This window comes from Mirounga angustirostris, unplaced genomic scaffold, assembly GCF_029215605.1.
Source record: "Mirounga angustirostris isolate CCGP_5_RB_7025 unplaced genomic scaffold, mMirAng1.0.hap1 SCAF_15, whole genome shotgun sequence".
In the NCBI taxonomy this organism is placed as follows: domain Eukaryota; kingdom Metazoa; phylum Chordata; class Mammalia; order Carnivora; family Phocidae; genus Mirounga; species Mirounga angustirostris.
In genome coordinates, this window is record NW_026991723.1 from 63,467,920 (window position 1) to 63,490,817 (window position 22,898).

The 22,898-nt window shown below is 39.6% G+C and overlaps 1 protein-coding gene across 2 annotated transcripts in view; it reads left to right on the forward strand.

Moving 5' to 3' along the window:
* The window catches only part of TMEFF1 (transmembrane protein with EGF like and two follistatin like domains 1), a 90,712-nt gene that overhangs the window by 55,251 nt on the left and 12,563 nt on the right, over window positions 1-22,898 (forward strand). For both annotated transcript variants that reach the window (XM_045882788.2, XM_045882787.2), the window contains exons 6-8: window positions 4,375-4,523; window positions 6,352-6,417; window positions 22,279-22,402. In XM_045882788.2, coding sequence (XP_045738744.1) covers window positions 4,375-4,523; window positions 6,352-6,417; window positions 22,279-22,402 — 339 coding nt within the window. The remainder of the gene's footprint in view (window positions 1-4,374; window positions 4,524-6,351; window positions 6,418-22,278; window positions 22,403-22,898) is intronic.

Below are 22,898 nucleotides of genomic sequence, written 5' to 3' on the forward strand. Positions count from 1 at the left end.
CACTTTCCATGCAGAGATCTCTGTTTTACACAACAGCTCTAATGAGTAGAGAGAGCACCATCCCAGCCACTTTATGTTTTGTGATCTTAGGCTTTTTAACTTTGTTCATATTCATCTTACCTTTTTATAATTATTTGTTGTCAGGATTAAATAAGGCAAGCGTGAGTATTCCCACACAGTAGGTGCAGAGTAAATGGTGGTTGAATGTTTTGAATTTGGCATGTTTACTGAAGTGATTTCTTTCGACCCTCATGCACACTCCTATGCTTTGGGCATCCTGCCCTCTGTACTGCTGCCAGCATGCATAGCTGTCGTCCCTGTAATCAATAATAGCGGCAGGCTCTGGAGTCTAATATTTTCCTCCTCTGCTCATGGTTTCCCTGAGCTGGACTTTCCTAGGCATAGTATTTCATTTTCTTTCCTCATGTGCCATTGAGAACAGTAGCCGTGGTTTGTTCTCACAGCTCTTAGTCTGACAGTGGTACCATCCCACCGAGGAATGCTGACTTTCTCCTACACTTGCTCACAGGTGTGCTCAGTGCCCACTGCTGAGTCACTTGTTTCTCCTTACTGGATTGGTACGGTATCTTGCCTTTGTTGTTGGGCCTTTTCTCATTCCTGAAATAGCTTTATAATCTTTCATTAGCCACCTTTTCTCTTTTATTGCCATTCCAGTTTTGCCCGCTTATATCCCATCAAGCTGGGGTCAGCAAGGATTTTCTGTAAAGGTCCAGTTGACAGATATTTTACACTTTGCAGACCAAATGTGGTCTCTGTCACATTCTCTCCCCGGCCCCCCTGCCAAAATGTAAAAGCCATTTCTGACTTTAGTAAATACAAATTGTTAATTTTTTTTCTGGTGCCTTAATTTTTAAATTGTGGAATAGAGTATATATTTAAAAGTGCATGAAAACTTACACACTTGGTTTAATGCACAAAAGTGAAACAAAGTTTTGTGAATCCTACCTCCCAAGCCAGAAATAGAATATTATCAATACTTCAGAGCTGCCCTCTCATGTTCTTCCTTGAATGTATCTTTCCTCTACCTACCCGGTATCCTGCATTTTCTTTGCTTTTTAAAGTAGTTTTACCACGTATGATGAATCTCTTAACTGATTTTGAGTTTTGTATAAAATGGAATCATCTCCATATGTACCTTCTATTGCTTAGCAATTATGTTTTTGGGACTCATTCACGTTAATGCACATGGTTCATTCAAATTACTGCTTATTGAATTTAATTTTTGGACTATACTACATCCTTTTACAGTGCATTTTACTACTGATGGACATTTGGATTGTTTCCAGTCTTTTGTTCTCATGAATAATGCTGCTGTGAACATTCTTAACTTAAGTCTGATGCACATGTATATGAGATTTTTTTTTTTTTAAGATTTTTTTTATTTGACAGAGAGAGAGACAGCGAGAGCATGAGCACAAGCAGGGGAAGTGGGAGAGGGAGAAGCAGGCTTCCTGCCGAACAGGGAGCCCGATGCGGGGCTCGATCCCAGGACCCTGGGATCATGACCTGAGCCGAAGGCAGACACTTAATGACTGAGCCACCCAGGCGCCCCTGTGTATGAGATTTTAAGGGGCCTTACCTAGTCGTGAAATTGTTGGGCCCTTGCAAGGCTAGCTTTGTTAACGTTACCTACATATTTATGCTTTTGTTCTTCATTTGCATTTGCATTTCAGATCTTTATAAGATCATTGTTCAACTGCCTTTATAATTACCTTTACTGGTAGCCAGCAGGTGACAAGCTCTTAAGTTTTTACTTCTTTGAAATTACTTTTATTTTACCCTCATTCATGAAAGGTATTTCTCTTTATATAGAATTCTATTTTATCTCAGCACAGTGCAGGCATTATTTCACTGTCTGGCTAGAAATAAACAATTTGGCTTCAGTATTGCTTTTGAAGACACTTGTCCCTCTTATTCTTGCCTTTTTGAAAGTAATCTTTCTCTTCTTTCTGGCTGCTTTTAAAATATTCTTTTTTGATGTTGCTGTTAAATTCCACTGTGGTATCTCCGTGTCTAGATTTCTCCTTAATAATCCTGTTTGGAATGTATTAGGCTTCTTGGATATTTAGATTAGTATCTTTTTTTAGCTTTAGAAAGTTTGATGAGGAATTGCTGAAAATATTGCCCTTGCCTCATTCCTTTTACTCCTTGAGGTCCAATTAGAGTTTTGCAGATTCTGTCACTTCTGTCTTCCATGTCTCTTAATCTTTTTTTAGATTAAAAAGTGTACTGCCTCTTTGACTCTGCTGTGGTTTGAGTAATTTCCTTTTATCTGTCTTCCAGTACCCTAACTCACCTTTCATTTATCTAATCTGCTGTTAAATCTGCCTATTGCGTTTTTTATTTCTTTTTCTTTTTTTCTTTTTCTTTTTTTGCGAGAAAGAGTGTACATGCCATGGAGTGGGGGGAGGGGCAGAGGGAGAGAGAATCCCAAGCAGGCTCCCCACCCAGTGCAGAGCCCGATGCAGGGCTCCATCTCATGACCTAGAGATCATTACCTGAGCTGAAATCAAGAGTCAGATGCCCAACCAACTGAGCCACCCAGGCGCCCCCAAATTTTTATTTCTAATAATACATGCTTTATTAGAAGTTCTGTTTGGTTCACTTTTTTTTCTTTCCTTTCTTTCCTTTATTTTAAGTTAATTCTACCACTGAGAGTCACATGCTTCACAGGCTGAGCCAGCCAGATGCCTCTGCTTGGTTCATTTTCTTTTCTTTTTTTTTTTTTTTTTAACGATTTTTTAAAAAAATTTATTATTTGAGAGAGAGAATGAGAGAGAGAGAGAGAGAGCACATGAGAGGGGGAAGGGTCAGAGGGAGAAGCAGACTCCCTGCCGAGCAGGGAGCCCAATGCGGGACTCGATCCAGGGACTCCAGGGTCATGACCTGAGCCGAAGGCAATCGCTTAACCAACTGAGCCACCCAGGCGCCCTGCTTGGTTCATTTTCAAATCAGCTTGTTCCACTCATGGTGTTTTATTTCCTTATTTGTTGTAGATATATGACTGAGTGTGTGATCTGCTTATTTTTCTCACAAGTGTATCTTGGAAAATGTTTGAGGTCGAGGATAATAAAGTTGGTTTCTCCAAAGGAGATTGCATTTGCTTCTGTCAGTTGCCTACGGCCCCTTCCAGTCCTTGGCTCTTAAAATAAATTCTGGGCTTAAGGTTTTTCAGAACACCCAAGTAGTATTTTAAGTTGTAATTACCCATGTGAGGACTGGCTTGTGGTTTTTAATTCTCGGGGGAGATGTTTTTCTTCCCTCTCTTCAATGCCATGGCTCAGGGCAGCATTTTTTTTTTCCGTTTTAAATAGTCCCTGTGGAATATGGAAACTCATTTCTAGTTTATCCTCATGCTGAGAGTTGTAGCTTTTTGAGCTAACAGCTTTTCCAGGGTCTTCAAACTCCCCATCTTAGGTAGGTCAGTATTGTTTGTCTTCTGTTTCCAGAGGCCTTCAAGGCTATAAAAGTTGATAATTGAATTTACCCAATTTGGTAAACACTTTCAAGGTGAAAATCAGCTTTAACCAACTCAATTGACCTTTCTCTATTCCTGTCTTCATTTAACTTTTGTTCTGAACATTCCTTATTTCTTATCAGCTTATGAATGCATTTGAGAGAATATTTTAAAATACTTTTCCTGTAATTTTTGTTGTTTTCAGTGGGAAGCTTAGCTTAGTTTCTGAGTCTACAGTGTTGCTGGAAGCAGGAAAGTCTCTATTTTTTTTTAATTTTTATATTCTCATTTAGATTTTATTGTTCTTGGGAGGAGTGACCATGCCTGGGACTTCTTGTGCAGTCTCAGTGTAGGGTGGACACTCAGCGATATAGGTAGATGTGCAGCTAGAAACACTTTGGAGGGCTTTCATTTTACATGTTTTATTTCAAATTATGTTTTTTAGTCTTTCTAGTTATTTGGTGAGGTTGGTATATTATTATAACCTCTATTTTACAGATAAGTAAATTAAGACTTAGGAAAAGAATCTGGACACAAATCTTAGTAATTAGTTGGGCTGGGATTTAGATTCATTACTTTTGACTCAGTTCTGTGTCCTTTCCACTATGGCATGCTGCTTTTTAATTAACATTGTTGACATTTGGCATCTCTTGATTATTGTATCTAGATATGAAAATTCTGGGGAAACCACCAGATTAATATCTAGATGAAATTATCTCTAAATTCTCACCTGAAAGAAATTGTTAGCTGAGCGTTCACTTTGCTTAATCTTTTACCAGTGACTTAAAACAATATATTGACTTCTGTTAACAGAAAGCAGAAAAGAAGAAAGTGAAATACAGCATTGTGAAATACTTTTGTTGTAAAATATAGGTAATTTTTGTCTTTTCCTATAGGTGTGTATGTAATATAGATTGCAGTGGCTACAGTTTTAATCCTGTGTGTGCTTCTGATGGGAGTTCCTACAACAATCCTTGTTTTGTTCGAGAAGCATCTTGTATAAAGCAAGAACAAATCGATATAAGACATCTTGGTCATTGCACAGGTAAAATCCATTCTACTCATCCAGAGACCTGTCTGTAATATTCTGTGTCTGAAATCTTACTTGTCATTTTGGTGGTGTTCCATATTTGTAAAATGAGAAGTCTTTGATGTTCTTTTTGTTTCTTTTATTACTTTACATTTTAGAATTTCTTTGTTCTGTTACTAATTTAGATTTTTTTTTTCCATTTATTTTCATCTTCTCAAGATGCAAACCATGCTTTTTAGTTGATCATGTAGTAACTAAGCTCTTCCTAACATAGACTTGTAGATACATTTATAGTTCTTAAAGGTTGTCTCAAATTTATAGTAATGATTGTAGCTATTGAGTGATTAGTCAGCTTATTTTAATTACAGTAAAACTACAAGCATTGCCATATATTCATCTTTTTTTTCTAGAGCATAGAAGTTTACTTTGTTTTCTCATCTCTCTGTAGTTTTTGCCCCTACATATTATGTACTGTTAGAGATTTTGGTATGAGGTTATAGAATGTAAGGAAAAATTATTACCTTCAGTTTAAAATTCTTGCTCTTCTTGCTTTTTGTCATAGCTTAGAGCCACGATAGCAACTAAGTATTTGTTTTTGTTTTCCATTTCAACTAGAAATATCCAGTCACTAAAGGTAGAACTTCTCAACCTTCTTTCCTTAGTAATACACATATGGGCTAGTATAATGTATTATTTCCTAGTAACATACATCATACAAGAGCCAGACACATTGTCATGGACTTGTGGGTCTTTCCTGCTTACATGGTCCATCCCTCCTACCTTTTTTGGACTTATTAAAGGGATATGTTTTTATCTAAGCTAAGGGAAAAGTGTTGTAAGCCAGAGTTTGGTACTTTATATTGGTAACAAATTATTTGTGAAATACTGCACAAGGGATTGCAATATCTCTGGTCTAAGCTACCAGAGAATGCCCAAGAAGCTCATCAGAGGATTTCCAAGTGGAGGTCAGATATGGGCGGGAGAGCAAACCATTTGCTGATAGAGACCCCTTGTAGGTAGACACACCACTTAGGCTTGATCTTAAAGAAGTATATGGTTTGTTTTTCTTTCATAGAGTGGCATTTAGAGCCTAAGTTGAAACAGTAGCTTAGAGAAATAATACCTTTTATGAAGAACTGGTTCATGATTGAATGGTTCTACCTGCAATTTCAAACTTCAAGTTGGTCAAGCTTGAGAATTTGGTTAATTGAAATTCATGCCTATTTAGAATCCTTTGGAGTAGTTGGTCCTTAACTTTTATCTTGGTCCTCTTGATAATACTTCCATTCATACCTAACTATACCTTCCCTTTCCTCCCTCACTATGTAGTAGGAAGCTGAAAGCTTGTGCTTCCAGCACCCATTTGTGGTTCATTTACAGTCTTCGCAGTCCAAATACAATTCACCAGTCTCGGGTCATTTCTGTTTTAAGTTTTGTCTGATAACATAGCTGAGATTCCACTTTTATCTTAATCTGATATGTTTCCAGGGAAACAGTGGTAGGAGAGGTAAATCTTGAGACAATTGTCCCTTGGAGAGAGGGCTAATCCTTTCCCTTTGGGGTGTGTTATTTCAGTTTGCACAGGAAAGACTTTTTAAGGAGATGACATTTGACCTGAAGTCTAAATGATATTAGGTTGTTCATCTTGCAGAGTGTGTATATATTTGGGATGCCTTGAGGCCTGAGGTAGAAATGGCACAATAGATCAAGAGAATGGTGGGAAATGTGAGCAAGATAAGTGGATAGAGTTTGGGAAGGACCTGGAGCATTTGGAATATTTGGGAGTTTCATGGTATGACTTAAACATCCTGTGTGTCTTAATTTGAAAACTTTTCTTTTATAGACACAGATGACACTAGTTTGTTGGGAAAAAAAGATGATGGACTCCAGTATCGACCAGATGTAAAAGGTACTGAATCATGATTTTCCAGATTTTGGCCAACTATTGAAATATGGTCACTAGCTGTCCTTAGTAGTTCTGTTTCCATTATAATGATCATTCCAACTTTGCTCTCTGGAGCAATACATTATGGAATATATTATTAGTAATGATATTAAGTGAAATAGCTAAGGTGCTTATTCTCAATTTATAGATAACTCATATATGCTTTTTTTTTTTTTTTAAGATTTTATTTATTTATTTGAGAGAGAGAGAATGAGAGACAGAGAGCAGGAGAGGGGGAGGGTCAGAGGGAGAAGCAGACTCCCCACTGAGCAGGGAGCCCGATGCGGGACTCGATCCCGGGACTCCAGGATCATGACCTGAACTGAAGGCAGTAGCTTAACCAACTGAGCCACCCAGGCGCCCCATATATGCTCTTTTTTAATTAAAATTTTTATTGAGATAATTGCAGATTCACATGTAGTTGTAAGAAATTATACAGAAAGATCCCTCATCTTTGCTGTTTAAATCCTCTTTACTTCTTTAGAATATACTATTAATGCTTGCCTTTTGTGCACCATCTTTTTTTTTTTTTTAAAGATTTTATTTATTCATTTGATAGAGAGAGACACACACAGTGAGAGAGGGAACACAAGCAGGGGGAGTGGGAGAAGGAGAAGCAGGCTCCCTGCAGAGCAGGGAGCCCGATGCGGGGCTCGATTCCAAGACCCCAGGATCATGACCGGAGCCGAGGGCAGACGCTTAACGGCTGAGCCACCCAGGCGCCCCTGTGCACCGTCTTTGATCCTTATTCCCTCTGCCTGGAACTTTTCTCTACCTAATAGGCCTTTCAGTCTTAGCTTAGAAGTCATTTCCTTTTGGGAAGTATTCCTTGACCCTTAAGTGTAGATTAGGTGCCCCTCTATATACCCTCCTATCCAAACACTTAACCTACTTTAATTATAATTGTTTTTTTTTTACTCATCTGTATTCACCTCTAGGCTCTGAGTTTTGTGAGGACAGGAGACTGTATCTGTCATGTTCACTTTTGCATTCCTAACTCTTGTCAGAATGTTTGGCACATACTTAGGTGCTCTATACTTGTCAAAAGAATGGATGAAACTGTAGGATTTATTTGTACAGAGGCTTATATGCAGTAAAGGTCAGAGCAGCAGGGATTGGATTCCAGGTCTCTTGACCTTAAGTCCAATGCTCTTTGATTTAATTTGATTCTTACAACTACTCTGAGGCCTAAGGATCAAGGGGAACATTGAGGCTCTAGGAGGTTCTATGTAGTGAACTGAAGCAGGTGTAGATCTTGGGACTCCTACTTTGAGACTTAAATATAATTGCTCTTTTTTTTTTTTTTTTAAGATTTTACTTATTTATTTGACAGAGAGAGAGACAGCGAGAAAGGAAACACAAGCAGGGGGAGTGAGAGAGGGAGAGGCAGGCTTCTCGCAGAGCGGGGAGCCCAATGTGGGGCTTGATCCCAGGACTCTGGGATCATGACCTGAGCCGAAGGCAGACGCTTAACGACTGAGCCACCCAGGGGCCCCTATAATTGCTCTTTCACACATACATCTTCTACCCATTTGTTAGGTTATACTAATGAAGAATTGTTTTTAGAAGTGTGATCTACCTTTTATGCCTAATTTCTAAAAAATACATGAATGAGAATAATAATAGTACCTATCTCATAGTTTTATAAAAATTAAATAATACAGGGGTACCTGGGTGGCTCAGTTGGTTAAGTGTCCGACTCTTGGTTTAGGCTTAGGTCATGATTTCATGGGTTGTGAGATCGAGCCCCAAATTGGGCTCCGTGTTCAGTGGGGAGTCTGCTTGAAGATCTCTTACTCTCCCTCTGCGCCTGCCCCTACTTGCATGCTTATGCCCCCCCCAAATAAATAATTAATCTTCTTTTTTTTTTAAAGATTTTATTTATTTGAGAGAGAGAGTGAGAGAGAGAAAGAGCACAAGAGGGGGGAGCGGGAGAGGGAGAAGCAGACTCCCTGCTGAGCAGGGAGCCCGATGTGGGACTCGATCCCGGGACTCCAGGATCATGACCTGAGCCGAAGGCAGTCGCTTAACCAACTGAGCCACCCAGGTGCCCTAAATAATTAATCTTAAAAAAAAATTAAATAATACATGTCAAATGCTTAGAACAGTATATCTGACATACTCATTAAGTGCTTAATAAATGATAACTGTCATTATCATTGAATAATTTGTTATTTCTCTCACTGGAATCCTGTCACACCTGAATCATTTATATCCCATGAGCTCCTGAAATATCAGTTTCCTATGTTGATACAAGTGCTGTTTTTAAAATAGAAAAATCTCCTGTATTCCCATGGGAGACATAATAGATCAGCCCCTGTTTTATTCTCTATATTGTTAATACATGACCAGAATATGAAGGCTGTTTTTCAGTAGGTAGAGACTCATACTTAAGGTAATTTGGGGAATTGTGTATGCCTCAAGTACTTGTCTGCCTTTGATAAAATTAGAGGGATAATTTAGTGCCTAGGCCACTTTTGAGATACTGAAAATTCTTTACACATAAGAATTATCTATAACTCAAATGAAATTATCATAATCAGATCTAATTTATTATGTGCCTACTTTATACTGGTTGTTTTATCAGACACTGTTGGTGGATAGAAAGATATCAGATGCATGACATCCATCTTTAAAGAGCCTTTGATATAATAAGAAATGAATATAACCTTCTAACAAAGTAGAAATTGGCTATTGTTATAAATGTGGTTAAAAGTGCAATGGGAGGGGTGCCTGGGTGGCTCAGTTGGTTAAGTGACTGCCTTCGGCTCAGGTCATGATCCCAGTGTCCTGGGATCAAGCCCCACATGGGGCTCCCTGCTCAGTGGGAGGCCTGCTTCTCCCTCTCCCACTCCCCCTGCTTGTGTTCCCTCTCTTGCTGTTTCTCTCTGTCAATTAAATAAATAAAATCTTAAAAAAAAAAAAGTGCGGGGCACCTGGGTGGCTCAGTCGGTTAAGCGGCTGCCTTCGGCTCAGGTCATGATCCCAGGGTCCTGGGATCGAGCCCCACGTCAGGCTCCCTGCTCGATGGAGAGCCTGCTTCTTCCTCTCCCTCTCCCTGCTGTTCTGCCTACTTGTGCTCTCTCTCTCTCTGTCAAATAAATAAAATCTTTAAAAAAAAAAAAAAGTGCAATGGGAATTCAGAAAAGGGGATTACTATGTGGTGGAAGATAGTGAGGATCTGAGGAACTTAATGGAAGAGGTGTCTTAAATGCTATGTTGTCCTAGGAAATTTAAACTCTATTTGTAGGTAGTGGAGAGTCATTAATATCTTTGAAAAAGAAAAGGCTGCAAAGTTAACCAGTTGAATGAATGGTACCTGGCAGGAACAATGTGCTTATTATTATATATATTGGACTGGAGGCAGGGAGATCAGTTAGGTAGACTCAAAGGGATAGACTCTGGCTTAGATCAGAGAGAGAGAGAAGTTCAGATGACTTGGGTGATGGATTCTACTGAAAGAACTAAGGATGTTGGAAGGGGAAATGTGTTTGTAGTAAGGTAAGGGAGAAGTTGATGGTGGAGGTGATTAATTTTGGGTTTGAGTTGCTTGTGGAACTCTCCAGATGATTTTGTTTAGCATAAATTTGCAAGTCAGTCTTTGGAGGTGATACGTAACTGAAGTCCTGAGAACGAGTAAGAGATTATAGAGCTGCATTGTTTAGATTCTTGCACACCTGAGATAGGGCTAGCATGATTGAGAAACAAAACCTTTAATTTCATTTTAGTTAGTTTAAATTTAAATAGCCACATGTGGCCTGTGACTACTATATTGGGCAGCACAGACATAGAACATATCGAGAGTTGCAGAAATTTCTGTTAGACCGTACAGGTATTACAAAGGAGAGGAGGCTTAGAATGAAGCAGAAAAGGTTCCAGAAAAAACTAAGAAGACTGCAGTGACACAGAAGCCAAAAGGGAGAGGACGCATAAAAGTATCAGAGAATGAGCATTGAATCTGAAGACAAGAGAATCATTGGTAATCTTGGACCAAGGAGTTTTTCTAGAGTTATAAATATGAAATCCAAGTTGTGAAAGAGTTAAGAAATGTTCTAGTAGTGAGGAATAGAGGTCAAAAGGTAACTATTTTGTATTCCCGCCCCCCATTTGCTTCTGTTTTTTGTCCTCACAAGCATTTGTAGGAGGCCTTTAGTACATATTTGTGTCCCCAGTACACAACCAAGACTAGGTAGGTAGGCAGGCATCTAGGGATGGAAGCTACAAAGTGAAAAGCAGGAACACAGCACCAGCAAGAAGCTGGACAAATTGGAAGATAGTGCTCGGTAGGGAAAATTTTTTAAAGTTGAGCTCTTGGAGAGTAGTGCTCATGGAATGGAACATTTGAATGTCCAGCATGGTGGCTGACTTAGTGCTTTTTTGGGCTGTTGGGAAACATGTGGTAAATATTGAAATTGCAGTGTTGGAAGCTGTGTTGTAGATGTTGAAGCCATGCAGGGTATGATGGTTGAACATGAGGTATGTGGGAGATGGGTATGTGACATTTAAAAAACTTGATTATAGAAGATTTCACACATATATAAACAGAATAGTATAATTAACCCTCATTTATCCAATACCTACCTTCAGCAGTTTTCAGTATTCTGTCATTCTTATTTTGTCTGTATACCTATACCCACTTGATTATCATTATTCTTATTTTATAGGTGTTTTTTTGAGGTCTAGTTTACATTCAGTGAGATACACGAATGTTAAGGTGTCAGTTTTGAAAAATGAATACACCCCATGTATACTACATTTTATCGCAGTCTCTAACATCTCCATCTGCCACAAAGTTCCTTTGTGGCATGTGACATTTCAACGTGGCCACTCTTATCCAAAGGATATTTTCATATAGTCTAAAATCTAACCGTAATACCTTTTTTATTTCCAAGACACTCTTGCTTCATTGCTGAGCTTCACTTCACCCCAACCCTCACCCCATCTTTGGCCTCATCTTCTCAATAGTCTCTCCTCTTACTGACCAGGGATACCAGAGATACTGAGATATTGGTATTATTATTCCCATTTCTTGGTGACTGTCATTTATATATATATATTTTAAGATTTTATTTATTCATTCGAGACACAGAGATGGAGAGAGAGCATGAGCAGGGGGAGAGGCAGAGGGAGAGGGAAAAGCAGGCTCCCCGCTGAGCCAGGAGCTGGATGTGGGATTCGATCCCAGGACCCTGGGATCATGACCTGAGGCGAAGGCAGATGCTTAACCATCTGAGCCACCCAGGCACCCTCGTTTATATATTTTAATACAGCTCTTTCGATATGCCCTTTTTAAAGTGGTCTTGATAAAGTCCCATCACTGAGCGGTAAGACTGAGCCAGTTGCTAAAATCTTGCGGTAAGTCTGAGAATGTGTGCTGTGGAGCGTGGTAGAGAGTTATGATAAGGACTTTTAGAAGGCCGTCTGGGCGGATGGCACAGACCCCTAAGAAATGAAGGTTGTTGGGAGAGGAGAGTGGAATACTGATCTTTGGGTGAGAGGTGGGAAGCACAGCAGAGGAAGGTGGAAGGAAAGGGAGTGTAGGGAGTAATGTGGACTTGGTCTATCAGGGAAATGAAAGGAGTACTTCTTAAGGGAATGGCTGAGGAGGTGGATGAGTTTATTCACATCAGAAAATGTGTTTCACTGGGCAGTGTGGAAAGGCTAGGAAGGGAGGAGTTAGGGTTTGTATGGAAAATAGGGGGATTTAGGAATGAGAGAATGGGAGGTGTTGGAGGGTAGGTAGGCTTTTATACCTACATAGGTAATTCTTTGGGTTCTGAGGAGACTGGGATTAGGGGAACGATGTATGGGGGGATATGTTAGTGATGAAGCTTGGGGTGCCAGGGTAGTATAGGGGAAACAAGAAAGAATATATTGGATTTTTTTAACTAGGAATTTGTAGAAATGAGCCAGAGATTTACTGATGCATTATTGATGTGGTTTTTGAGGCCTCAGCAAATGACCTACCAGGTGCATGTCTTGGTTGTTGTTAATAGCAACTCATTATGCTTTATTTGGGTTGTGTGTTGATGGACCAGGACCACCACCAGTGGAACATGCCTTCGCAGATAGGCCATCTGGTGCTGGCTTTTCTCATAACATCATCGCTTAGAACCATACTCTCCTTTGTATTTGAAAACCCTGCTGCTGGTGGTAGATTTGTTTCTGAATGCCTCTGTGGGTGGAAGGAGCCACTGGGTGACCAAATAGCACTTTTTATATCTCACACACACAAACATTGTTCAGAGATGAGCAACTGCAGCTGTTGTTCACGGAGCCTGTCACCACTTGCCTGAGGGCATTGTTTGGAGAAGACCATTCTGTGCCCAGTTCTTGCTGTGCGAGGCTCCATCACTGCTGTGTTTTCTGAAACTCTGCTTCATGACATCTTTAAAGCCTTTTTACATTTCCTTTTTGAAGTTAATCTAATTTACTTGGCCCAGAGAGCAGGTGCCTGGACGTTCTGCTTTTGTCCATTCCCTACACATCTCCCAGGGTAGTTTGGTGAGATAATAGTGTGATGGTTCAGGGCTTGCTCTGTGGAGTCAGACTTAGTCTACACTTGAAGGCTGTGTGGCCAGCTATCTCTGAGCCTCAGTGATCATATCTACTGCCTAGGATTACTCTGATTATGAAATGCTCTATCACTGGATTTTTGTCCATGTTACTGTGGTGATTGTTGATACTTCTGTTTTCTGTTTTCATCGTTGGTGGTCAAAGGTCTCACCATTGGTGAGTCTACCTATATCTACATCATGTTTAATGTGGTTGATGAGTGACATCAGTAGGATATTCATCCATTCAGTCATTATTACTCGTGTACCCTTCTGTGTGTCAGCTGCTTTCACATATTTGTGTTATTATTTGATCTTCATCACAACCATGTTATCCTCATTTTGCAGGTGAAGAAGCTGAAACTGTGAATTTGTGGCTCATGTAGAATGGCAGAACAAGGACTAGAACTCAAGCTTTTCTGACTCTAAGCCCTGGTGCTCTTTTTCTTGTATCACAACTATTCCAGAATTCTCTTCTGCCCCTTTGCTTGCTTTCTTTACTTAATTTCCTTCAGAACTTTAATGGACTCTCAGCTGTCACCTTGGTGAACATTTGTTCTCTAGCCTTAATTTAGAGCTTAATCTTAAGCTCTAGTTTCATATATTCATATGTAGTGCCTGGAACATAATAGGTGCTTAGTAAATACTTTCGGATGACTGAAGGTCTAAATTTGAACTCAGCTTACTACATTTGCTCTATGAACATCCTGTCATTAGGCTCATATTTAGAGTCATTTTTTGCCAATTTTTTTTTATTTTGGTGAAATGTAAATAACAAAATTTAGCCATTTTAATCATTTTAAAAAATTTTTATTGTTATGTTAATCACCATACATTACATCATTAGTTTTAGATGTAGTGTTCCATGATTCATTGTTTGTGCATAAGACCCAGTGCTCCATGCAGAATGTACCCTCTTTAATACCCATCACCAGGCTAACCCATCCTCACACCCCCCCTCCCCTCCAGAACCCTCAGTTTGTTTTTCAGAGTCCATCGTCTCTCATGGTTCGTCTCCCCCTCCGATTTCCCCCCCTTCATACTTCCCCTCCTGCTATCTTCTTTTTTTTTTTTTCTTAACATATATTGCATTATTTCTTTCAGAGGTACAGATCTGAGATTCAACAGTCTTGCACAATTCACAGCGCTTACCAGAGCACATACCCTCCCCAGTGTCTATCACCCAGTCACTCCATCCCTCCCACCCCACCCCCCACTCCAGCAACCCTCAGTTTGTTTCCTGAGATTAAGAATTCCTCATATCAGTGAGGTCATATGATACATGTCTTTCTCTGTTTGACTTATTTCGCTCAGCATAATACCCTCCAGTTCCATCCATGTCGTTGCAAATGGCAAGATCTCATTCCTTTTGATGGCTGCATAATATTCCATTGTATATGTATATACCACCTCTTCTTTATCCATTCATCTGTCGATGGACATCTTGGCTCTTTCCACAGTTTGGCTATTGTGGACATTGCTGCTATAAACATTGGGGTGCATGTACCCCTTCGGATCCCTACATTTGTATCTTTGGGGTAAACACCCAGTAGTGCAATTGCTGGGTCGTAGGGTAGCTCTATTTTCAACTTTTTGAGGAACCTCCATACTGTTTTCCAGACTGGCTGCACCAGCTTGCATTCCCACCAACAGTGTAGGAGGGTTCCCCTTTTTCCGCATCCACGCCAACATCTGTTGTTTCCTGGCTTGTTAATTTTAGCCATTCTGACTGGTGTGAGGTGGTTTCTCATTGAGGTTTTGATTTGGATTTCCCTGATGCCGAGCAATGTTGAGCACTTTTTCATGTGTCTGTTGGCCATTTGGATGTCTTCTTTGGAAAAATGTCTGTTCATGTCTTCTGCCTATTTCTTGATTGGATTCTTTGTTCTTTGGGTGTTGAGTTTGATAAGTTCTTTTATAGATTTTGGATACTAGCCCTTTATCTGATATGTCATTTGCAAATATCTTCTCCCATTCTGTTGGTTGTCTTTTGGTTTTTTGACTGTTTCTTTTGCTGTGCAAAAGCTTTTTTATCTTGGTAAGTCCCAATAGTTCATTTTTGCCCTTGCTTCCCTTGCCTTTGGCCATGTTTCTAGGAAGAAGTTGCTGCGGCTGAGGTCAAAGAGGTTGCTGCCTGTGTTCTCCTTTCGGATTTTGATGGACTCCTGTCTCACATTGAGGTCTTTCAACCATTTGGAGTCTATTTTTGTGTGTGGTGTAAGGAAATGGTCCAGTTTCATTCTTCTGCATGTGGCTGTCCAATTTTCCGAACACCTTTGTTGAAGAGACTTTTTTCCATTGGACGTTCTTTCCTGCTTTGTCAAAGATGAGTTGACCATAGAGTTGAGGGTCCGAAATGGAACAAATAATCCTAAAATTTGTATGGAACCAGAAAAGACCCCGAATAGCCAGAGGAATGTTGAAAAAGAAAAGCAAAGCTGGCGGCATCACAATTCCGGACTTCCAGCTCTATTACAAAGCTGTCATCATCAAGACAGTATGGTATTGGCACAAAAACAGACATATAGATCAATGGAACAGAATAGAGAGCCATTTTAATCATTTTTAAGTACACAGCTCAGTAGTAGTAAATACATTCATGATGTTGTGCAACCACCACTACCATCCATTTCTAGAGCTCTTTCATCTTTTTTCTTTAAAGATTCATTCATTCACTTGAGAGAGAGAGAGTTGTGTGAACATGGGGGGAGGAGTAGAGGCAGAGGGAGAGGGAGAATCTTCAAGCAGACTCCCCACTGAGTGTGGAGCCCCATGTGGGGCTCAATTCCATGACCTTGAGATCACGACCTGAGCAGAAAGCAAGAGTCAGATGCTTAACTGACTGAGCCACTCAGGGGCCCCTAGAGCTCTTTCATCTTGTAAAACTGGAACTATATCCAATAAATAGTAGCTTCCCACTTACTGTTCCTCTCAGCTGTGCAACTGTCATTCTTTTTGTTTCTGTAATTTTGGCTACTCTAAGTACCTCATATAAGTGGAATCCTATAGTGTTTGTCTTTTTGTGACTGGCTTATTTCAGTGAACATAATGTCCTCAAGATTAATCTGTATCATAGCATAAGTCAGAATTTCCTTTTTGAGGCTGAATGACATTCCATTGTATGTATGTGCTTCATTTTGTTTATCTATTCTTTCGTTGATGGACACTTGTGTTGGCTTTCATGTTTTAGCTATTGTGAATGTTGTTGCTGTGAATATGGGTATATAGCTGTCTCTTTGAGACCCTGCTTTCAGTTCTTTTGCATATGTCCCCAGAAATGGAATTGTTGGATTATATGGTAATTATGTTTTTAATTTTTTGAGGAACCACCATTCTGTTTTCCACATCGGCTATATCATATATTCTCATCAGCAGTGCACAAGGTTCTAATTTCTTTGCATGCTTGCCAACACTTAACTATTTTCTGGTTTTTTTTTTTTTTTTTTTGGATAGTAGTCATCCTAATGGGTGTGGGGTGCTGTGTTATAGTTTTGATTTGCATTTGCCTAATGATTAGTGATGTTGAGCATCTTTCATGTGTTTATTGACCATATTTTCTTTGAATTCATGCATATTTTCTTTGGAGGAGAGTCATTTTGCATAATTCTGTATTAAAACCATCTTCAAAGGATAGTTCTGTTCTGCTAAATGCCTAAAGTACATTGAAGGGGCTAGTGCTGGGCACTACTTGTAAAGATGGTTGTTGCAAACTATCTAAAGAATGGGACTGGGGCTGGGGCGCCTGGGTGGCTCAGTCGTTAAGCGTCTGCCTTGGGCTCAGGTCATGATCCCAGCGTCCTGGGATCGAGCCCCGCATTGGGCTGCCTGCTCAGCAGGGAGCCTGCTTCTCCCTCTCCTGCTCCCCCTGGTTGTGTTCCCTCTCTAGCTGTGTCTCTCTGTCAAATAAATAAATAAAATCTTTAAAAAAAAAAAAAAAAGAATGGGACTGGGAAGTTTGACCTTAAGTAAAAAAATTGTTGGGTGGGGGGTTAGGGGGTAAACAGATGTGGGGAAATCAATGGTTAAAGAGAGATTTCATTCAACATAAGGAACATTTGATAATATTGGAATTAATTGTGTTGAGTTCTTCACCTTCTGGAAGTGGTAAAGTAGAAACAGGATTTCGGGGTTGCAACTAAAGGGATTCCTTCATCAGACCAGATGGCCCTCAAAGGCCCTTCTAGCTCTGAGTTTCTGAAAGCTCATTCTGAAGCATCTTCAAGCTGTATTTATTTTTTCTCTATCTCTAATATTTATTCCTACTGCTAAGCTCTAGCTTAGCTTTTCATTGCCACAAGTTTGGATTATGTAGTGACTTCCTAATTGGTCACCTGGTCTTCCTAGTTCCCTGGTCTCTTTATCTTGCATGCTGTTATCCAATTAAATTTTTTTAACAGCGTTTTGAGATACAATTTACACACCACTAAGTTCACCTGCTTAAAGTTTGCAATTCAATTTTTTAAAAATGATTTCTTTTTTTTTTTTTTCTTAAAGATTTTTATTTGATAGAGAGACAGCGAGAGAGAGAACAGAAGCAGGGGGGAGCTGGAGCGGGAGAAGCAGGCTCCCCGCTGAGCAGGGAGCCAGACGCAGGACTTGCTGCTCAGGTCATGATCTCAGAGTCCTGGGATTGAGTTCCACGTCGGGCTTCCTGCTCAATAGGGAGTCTGCTTCTCTCTCTCCCTCCCGTTCCCCCTGCTTTTGTTGTCTCGTGCTCTCTCTGTCAAATAAATAAAATCTTAAAAAAAAAAAATTAAAAAAAATATTTTTAAAGTAATCTCTACACCTAACGTGGGCTAGAATTCACGGCCCCGAGACCAAGAGTTGCATCCTCTACTGACCCGGGCCAGCCAGGCGCCCTCAATTTAATTTTATTTTTAAAGTATATTTAGGATTGTACAAGCATCATATCAGAATCAAATTTTAGGCCATTTTCATTACTCCAGAAAGAAACCTCACACCCATCAGCAGTTACTCCCCATTCCCCCTAACCACCAGCTCTTGGCAACCACTCTCTGTTATGTAAAACATGGCTTTCATTGTGTTACTCTCCAGCTGGGAGGCCTTCAATGTCTTCCTTATCCATCTGATTAAGAAAACATTTCTCGGGGTGCTTGGGTGGCTCAGTTGGTTGAGCATCTGACTCTTGATTTGGCTCAGGTCATGATCTCAGGGTTGTGAGATTAAGCTCTGTATCTGGCTCTGCACTCAGTGGGGAGTCTGCTTGAGATTCTCTCCTTCTCCCCCTACTCAAATAAATAAATCTGTAAGAAAACATTTCTCACCTGGAGTTCATATTTTTCTATAATCTGATTTCAGCTTATTTTTCCAATTTTGACTTACACCCTTTCCCAGTTTGGATATACAGCTCTTGCTAAGGTTTATCTGTTTCTTGTTCTTGTTGAGAATGCTGTGTGCATTATACCTTCCTTTTGGTTTCCACTCTTCTTCTATCTAAAGAAATCTGTATATGCTTTGAGACCTAACTTAAGTCCTGTCCTTTCTGTGAATCCTTCCCTGAGTAATATCACCTACAATGAGTTCACCTTTAAGCTTGAACTTCCCATAGCAGCCTGTATTGTAAAACCTTCTTTTGGCGTTTAATTGTTAATTATCATGTGAGACCCCTTCTGTTGTGTTATTCAGCTTTTTGTGTGTATATGTTGATTCCCTGAATTGATTATAAGCTTCTTAAGGGCAGGGACCATGTGTACTTTTTCTTTATATCTTCTGTAGCTTAGCTGAGCATATGGTTGTGCGCAGAAATAGTATGTAAGAATAATGGAATGAATAGAGCCAGCATTGAGCAGAATGCTAAATTTGAACTCTGTTGACAACCGCAGACTTCAGAGTCTTACTGGACATGTCCATGTTTTTACCAACTGAGCTATCCGGGCTCACACATGTCCATGTTTTTAGATGGCTTTGCTTTGTCTAGAGCCTGATACCACATTCTTTCATTAATTCATTCAGTAAATGCTACTGGTGCTATACCTTGTTAACTAATTTCTCAAAACCCTGTTCTTGATTTAGTTAACTTTCTCTTATTGCTGTGATGTAGCTGAATTCTGATAGCTTTCAGTTCTGCATCATTCTTGAAATCTCCTGCTGTTTCTAGGACTTTGTTTGTTTGTTTGTTTTTTTTTTAAAGATTTTTATTTATTTATTTAAGAGAGAGAGACTGAGAGAGAGAGCACATGAGAGGGGGGAGGGTTGGGAGGGTCAGAGGGAGAAGCAGACTCCCTGCCGAGCAGGGAGCCCGATGCGGGACTCGATCCAGGGACTCCAGGATCATGACCTGAGCCGAAGGCAGTCGCTTAACCAACTGAGCCACCCAGGCGCCCTCTAGGACTTTCTTATAGTAGATTGTTCATTACCACAGCCTCTATAGACCTATACAGTACCATTATTATACGCATTATAAGATCTTATTATTATAGGTTGGTACATAACCTCAGTCTCTGTAGTCCCATTATTATGTACTTTGTGGTGTAATACACCATGAAAATATCATGTTCTGAGAAGTTGCAGGATGATGAGTGCTTTGGGAGACAGTTGCATTCCTCAAGTCACTTATGGGTTGATTGCAAATGTAGAATAGCACTTTTAATTTGAAACCATAGCAAGAAAAGTACTGTGTTCTAAGTGTTAGGAGTTACACAGAAATGAATAATAAAAATGTCTAGATTCTTTTTTTTTTAATCTTTTTTGTTTGTTTGTTTAGATTTTTATTTATTTATTCATGAGAGACAGAGAGAGAGAGAGAGAAGCAGGCTCCCAAGGAGCAGGGAGCCTGATGCGGGACTCGATCCCAGGACCCTGGGATCATGACCTGAGCCGAAGGCAGACGCTTAACCATCTGAGCCACCCAGGCGCCCAAAAAAATGTCTAGATTCTTAAGGAGCTCACAGTCTCATGGTACCAACTGAGTTTAAAAACTCAAATGGTTCTAAAACAATATCATGAGTATTGTAGTGAAGTGGGTGCTCAGGATGATAGCAGCCCTGAAGGGAGGGTTTGATTTCTTCTGCTACGGCAGAATTATAGTTTGAGAACTGGTGGAGACCTTATGAGCCCTTTGAGGACAGGATATTTTTCTGTCCCCAACACCTAGCAGAGTGCCTGGCATATGGAAGATAATCAATAAATGATAAATGGTCATCTATACTGTGCAGTCTTATATGGTGAATATTGAGTACTTGAAACATGGCTAGTTGGAATTGAGATGTGCTGTGAGTGTTAAGTGCTCACCAGATTTTAAGGACTTATTTAAGACAATGTGTGTAAAAAAAAAAATCACAATTTTTTATATTGATTATATGTGAAATGATCCTTATTTGATATATTAGATTAAATATGTGATTAAAATCAATTTACCCATTTCTTTTTAGTTTTAAAAAATATGGCTACGAGAAAATAAGTTACATGTGTCTTGTATTATGTCAGACAATGCTGATCTTACTCAGCTGCCTTAGAGAGATGCTGTGATTTGACCAAGGTCACAAAATAGCAGATACCTTAAAATTGAGAATTTACATGTTGAATTTCTTGACTTCTGGTTCAGTTTTCCTTATAGCCCTAAATTAGTACAGTGTAAATACATAAATTTTGAGGTAAAATGACATTAGTTTGGTCTTACTAGGGATGGCCCGATCTCCCTGTAATCCTCTCAAAACCACATGAAGTAAAGGTTCTGTTAAGTATAGGTTACAGTTATGAAATCTCAGTCTTAGGGTGGTACACTCAAGGTCACACAACTAATCACAGAATTTAAGGTGGGACTGAGAAATGACAGGAAACGTGGGAATTTTTCCTACACAAGGACAGACCTATAAACACTGGGGACTCTTGAGTCCATAGAGGATGAATGTATTAATGTATATGCCCGAAAAAAAGTTAAAAAATCCATTGCAGAATGTGTGATTATGTGAATGAGTATATGCTTATACAAGTACATGAAAGAGACAGAGACAGACAGAGGGGCTGGGGAGAAAGGGATAGAGAGAATGGATGATGAAATTGATTTTATTTATTTATTTTTAAAGATTTTATTTATTTATTTGACAGAGAGAGAGAGAGACAGCAGGAGAGGGAATATAAACAGGGGGAGTGGAAGAGGGAGACGCAGGCTTCCCACGGAGCAGGAAGACCGATGCGGGGCTTGATCCCAGGACCCTGGGATCATGACCTGAGCCAAAGGCAGACGCTTAACGACTGAGCTACCCAGGCGCCCCAGTGAAATTGATTTTAAAGACTGGTTCCTCATGCCAGCATCTTTCCTGATCCTTCCATCTTTCTTTCCTGATTCCCTTCCCTTCCCTTCTTTTCCCTTTCCTCCCCTTCCTGAGAGAAAGAGGAGGGGGAGGGAGGGGGAGAGGGAGAGAGAATCCCAAGCAGGCTCCACCCCCAGCCCAGAGACTCACATGGGGCTCATTCTCACGCCCCTGAGATCATGACCTGAGCCAAAATCAAGAGTCAGACACTCAACCAACTGATCCACCCAGGCACCCCTTTCTTCCCATTTCTGACATTGAAATTACTCACCATATTCCCATTTTCTTTATTCAACTCAGTTCAGTTCAAATCAATGTACCTAAGTCTGAACAGATGTTTATCAACATGTTTACAATGGTTCTCTTTGGATAGAGGGGTTTCAGGTGGTTTAAAATTTTGCTTATTTGTTCTCTATATCATTTGAATTTTTTTTTCAATAACATATACTAAGAAAAACCAGATTTAAAAAACAGCAAAGCTATTTTCATTTGGAAGAAAAAAATCAATATGCTTAATAGTTTTCATTCCAAAAATAAGCCTTTCACCCTAAAATTTCAGAGTCACATAACTTCCTCTCTGCCATTCCACTCTTTATTGGCTTCAATTTCATAGTCCCAAGTGGATGATTAGAGTAAGTCTCCAAAGGCCAGTGCTGTAATATACCATCTCTTGGTCATAGAGATGAGCTTTCTTGTAGAGGTAGCATTTATTTCTTTAGCTAGGATGTTTATGTTTTCTGGGGACAGATTGTTTGTAAACAACAGTAGCTCAGAGTGGTCATATCCTGCAACTATTTTTAAATGCTTTCAATCTAAACAGTCTATTTGCTGTGTTTATGTCATAATGAGACCTTGGTTGTTATTCAGCCCCTATCTGATAATTTTCTTTTCCAAATTACCCTGCAAATTTATTTGTCCCTGCAAATAGGGACTTTAAAAAGTCCCTGTTTTTCAGCTTGCTTTTCACTGTTTATTGACGTGGTTTATGTTCTTTTAAGATGCTAGTGATCAAAGAGAAGATGTTTATATTGGAAACCACATGCCTTGCCCTGAAAACCTCAATGGTTACTGCATCCATGGGAAATGTGAATTCATCTATTCAACTCAGAAGGCTTCTTGTAGGTAGGTCAACACCTCCAGGTCAGAGGTGAGGAATTTTTTCCTTCAGTCACTGCTCTATAGAAAGCAATGAAATACAGATTAAATATTATCAAAAAGTAATATTTACTTTCAATTGAGTCAAAAAATAGTGGCATCATTTGGAAAAAACTGATAAGTATAACATGAAAAATCAACACCAGGTGTCATTAGGGTTTTAAGATTATGGACTTAACATTTTTAATACATTTTTCATACAAAAATATGCCATATTCCAGCACTATTTTGGTTTTTAGACAATCTGTCATAAGGTGATTTAGGGACTAAAGAATGTGTTAAGAACAGAGAACATGTAACTCAAATAAAACATACACTAAAATAGATTTCTAAAAATAAGGGAGTGGGGATGTGGAACCAGGTGTGAGGAGAGAAGTGGAAATGGGAAAGGTGTAAATCTTCAACTGTCTGATGCCAGAGAGGTTATGTGACTTGTTCAAGGTCAGCAGCAGCAAAGCTAGAT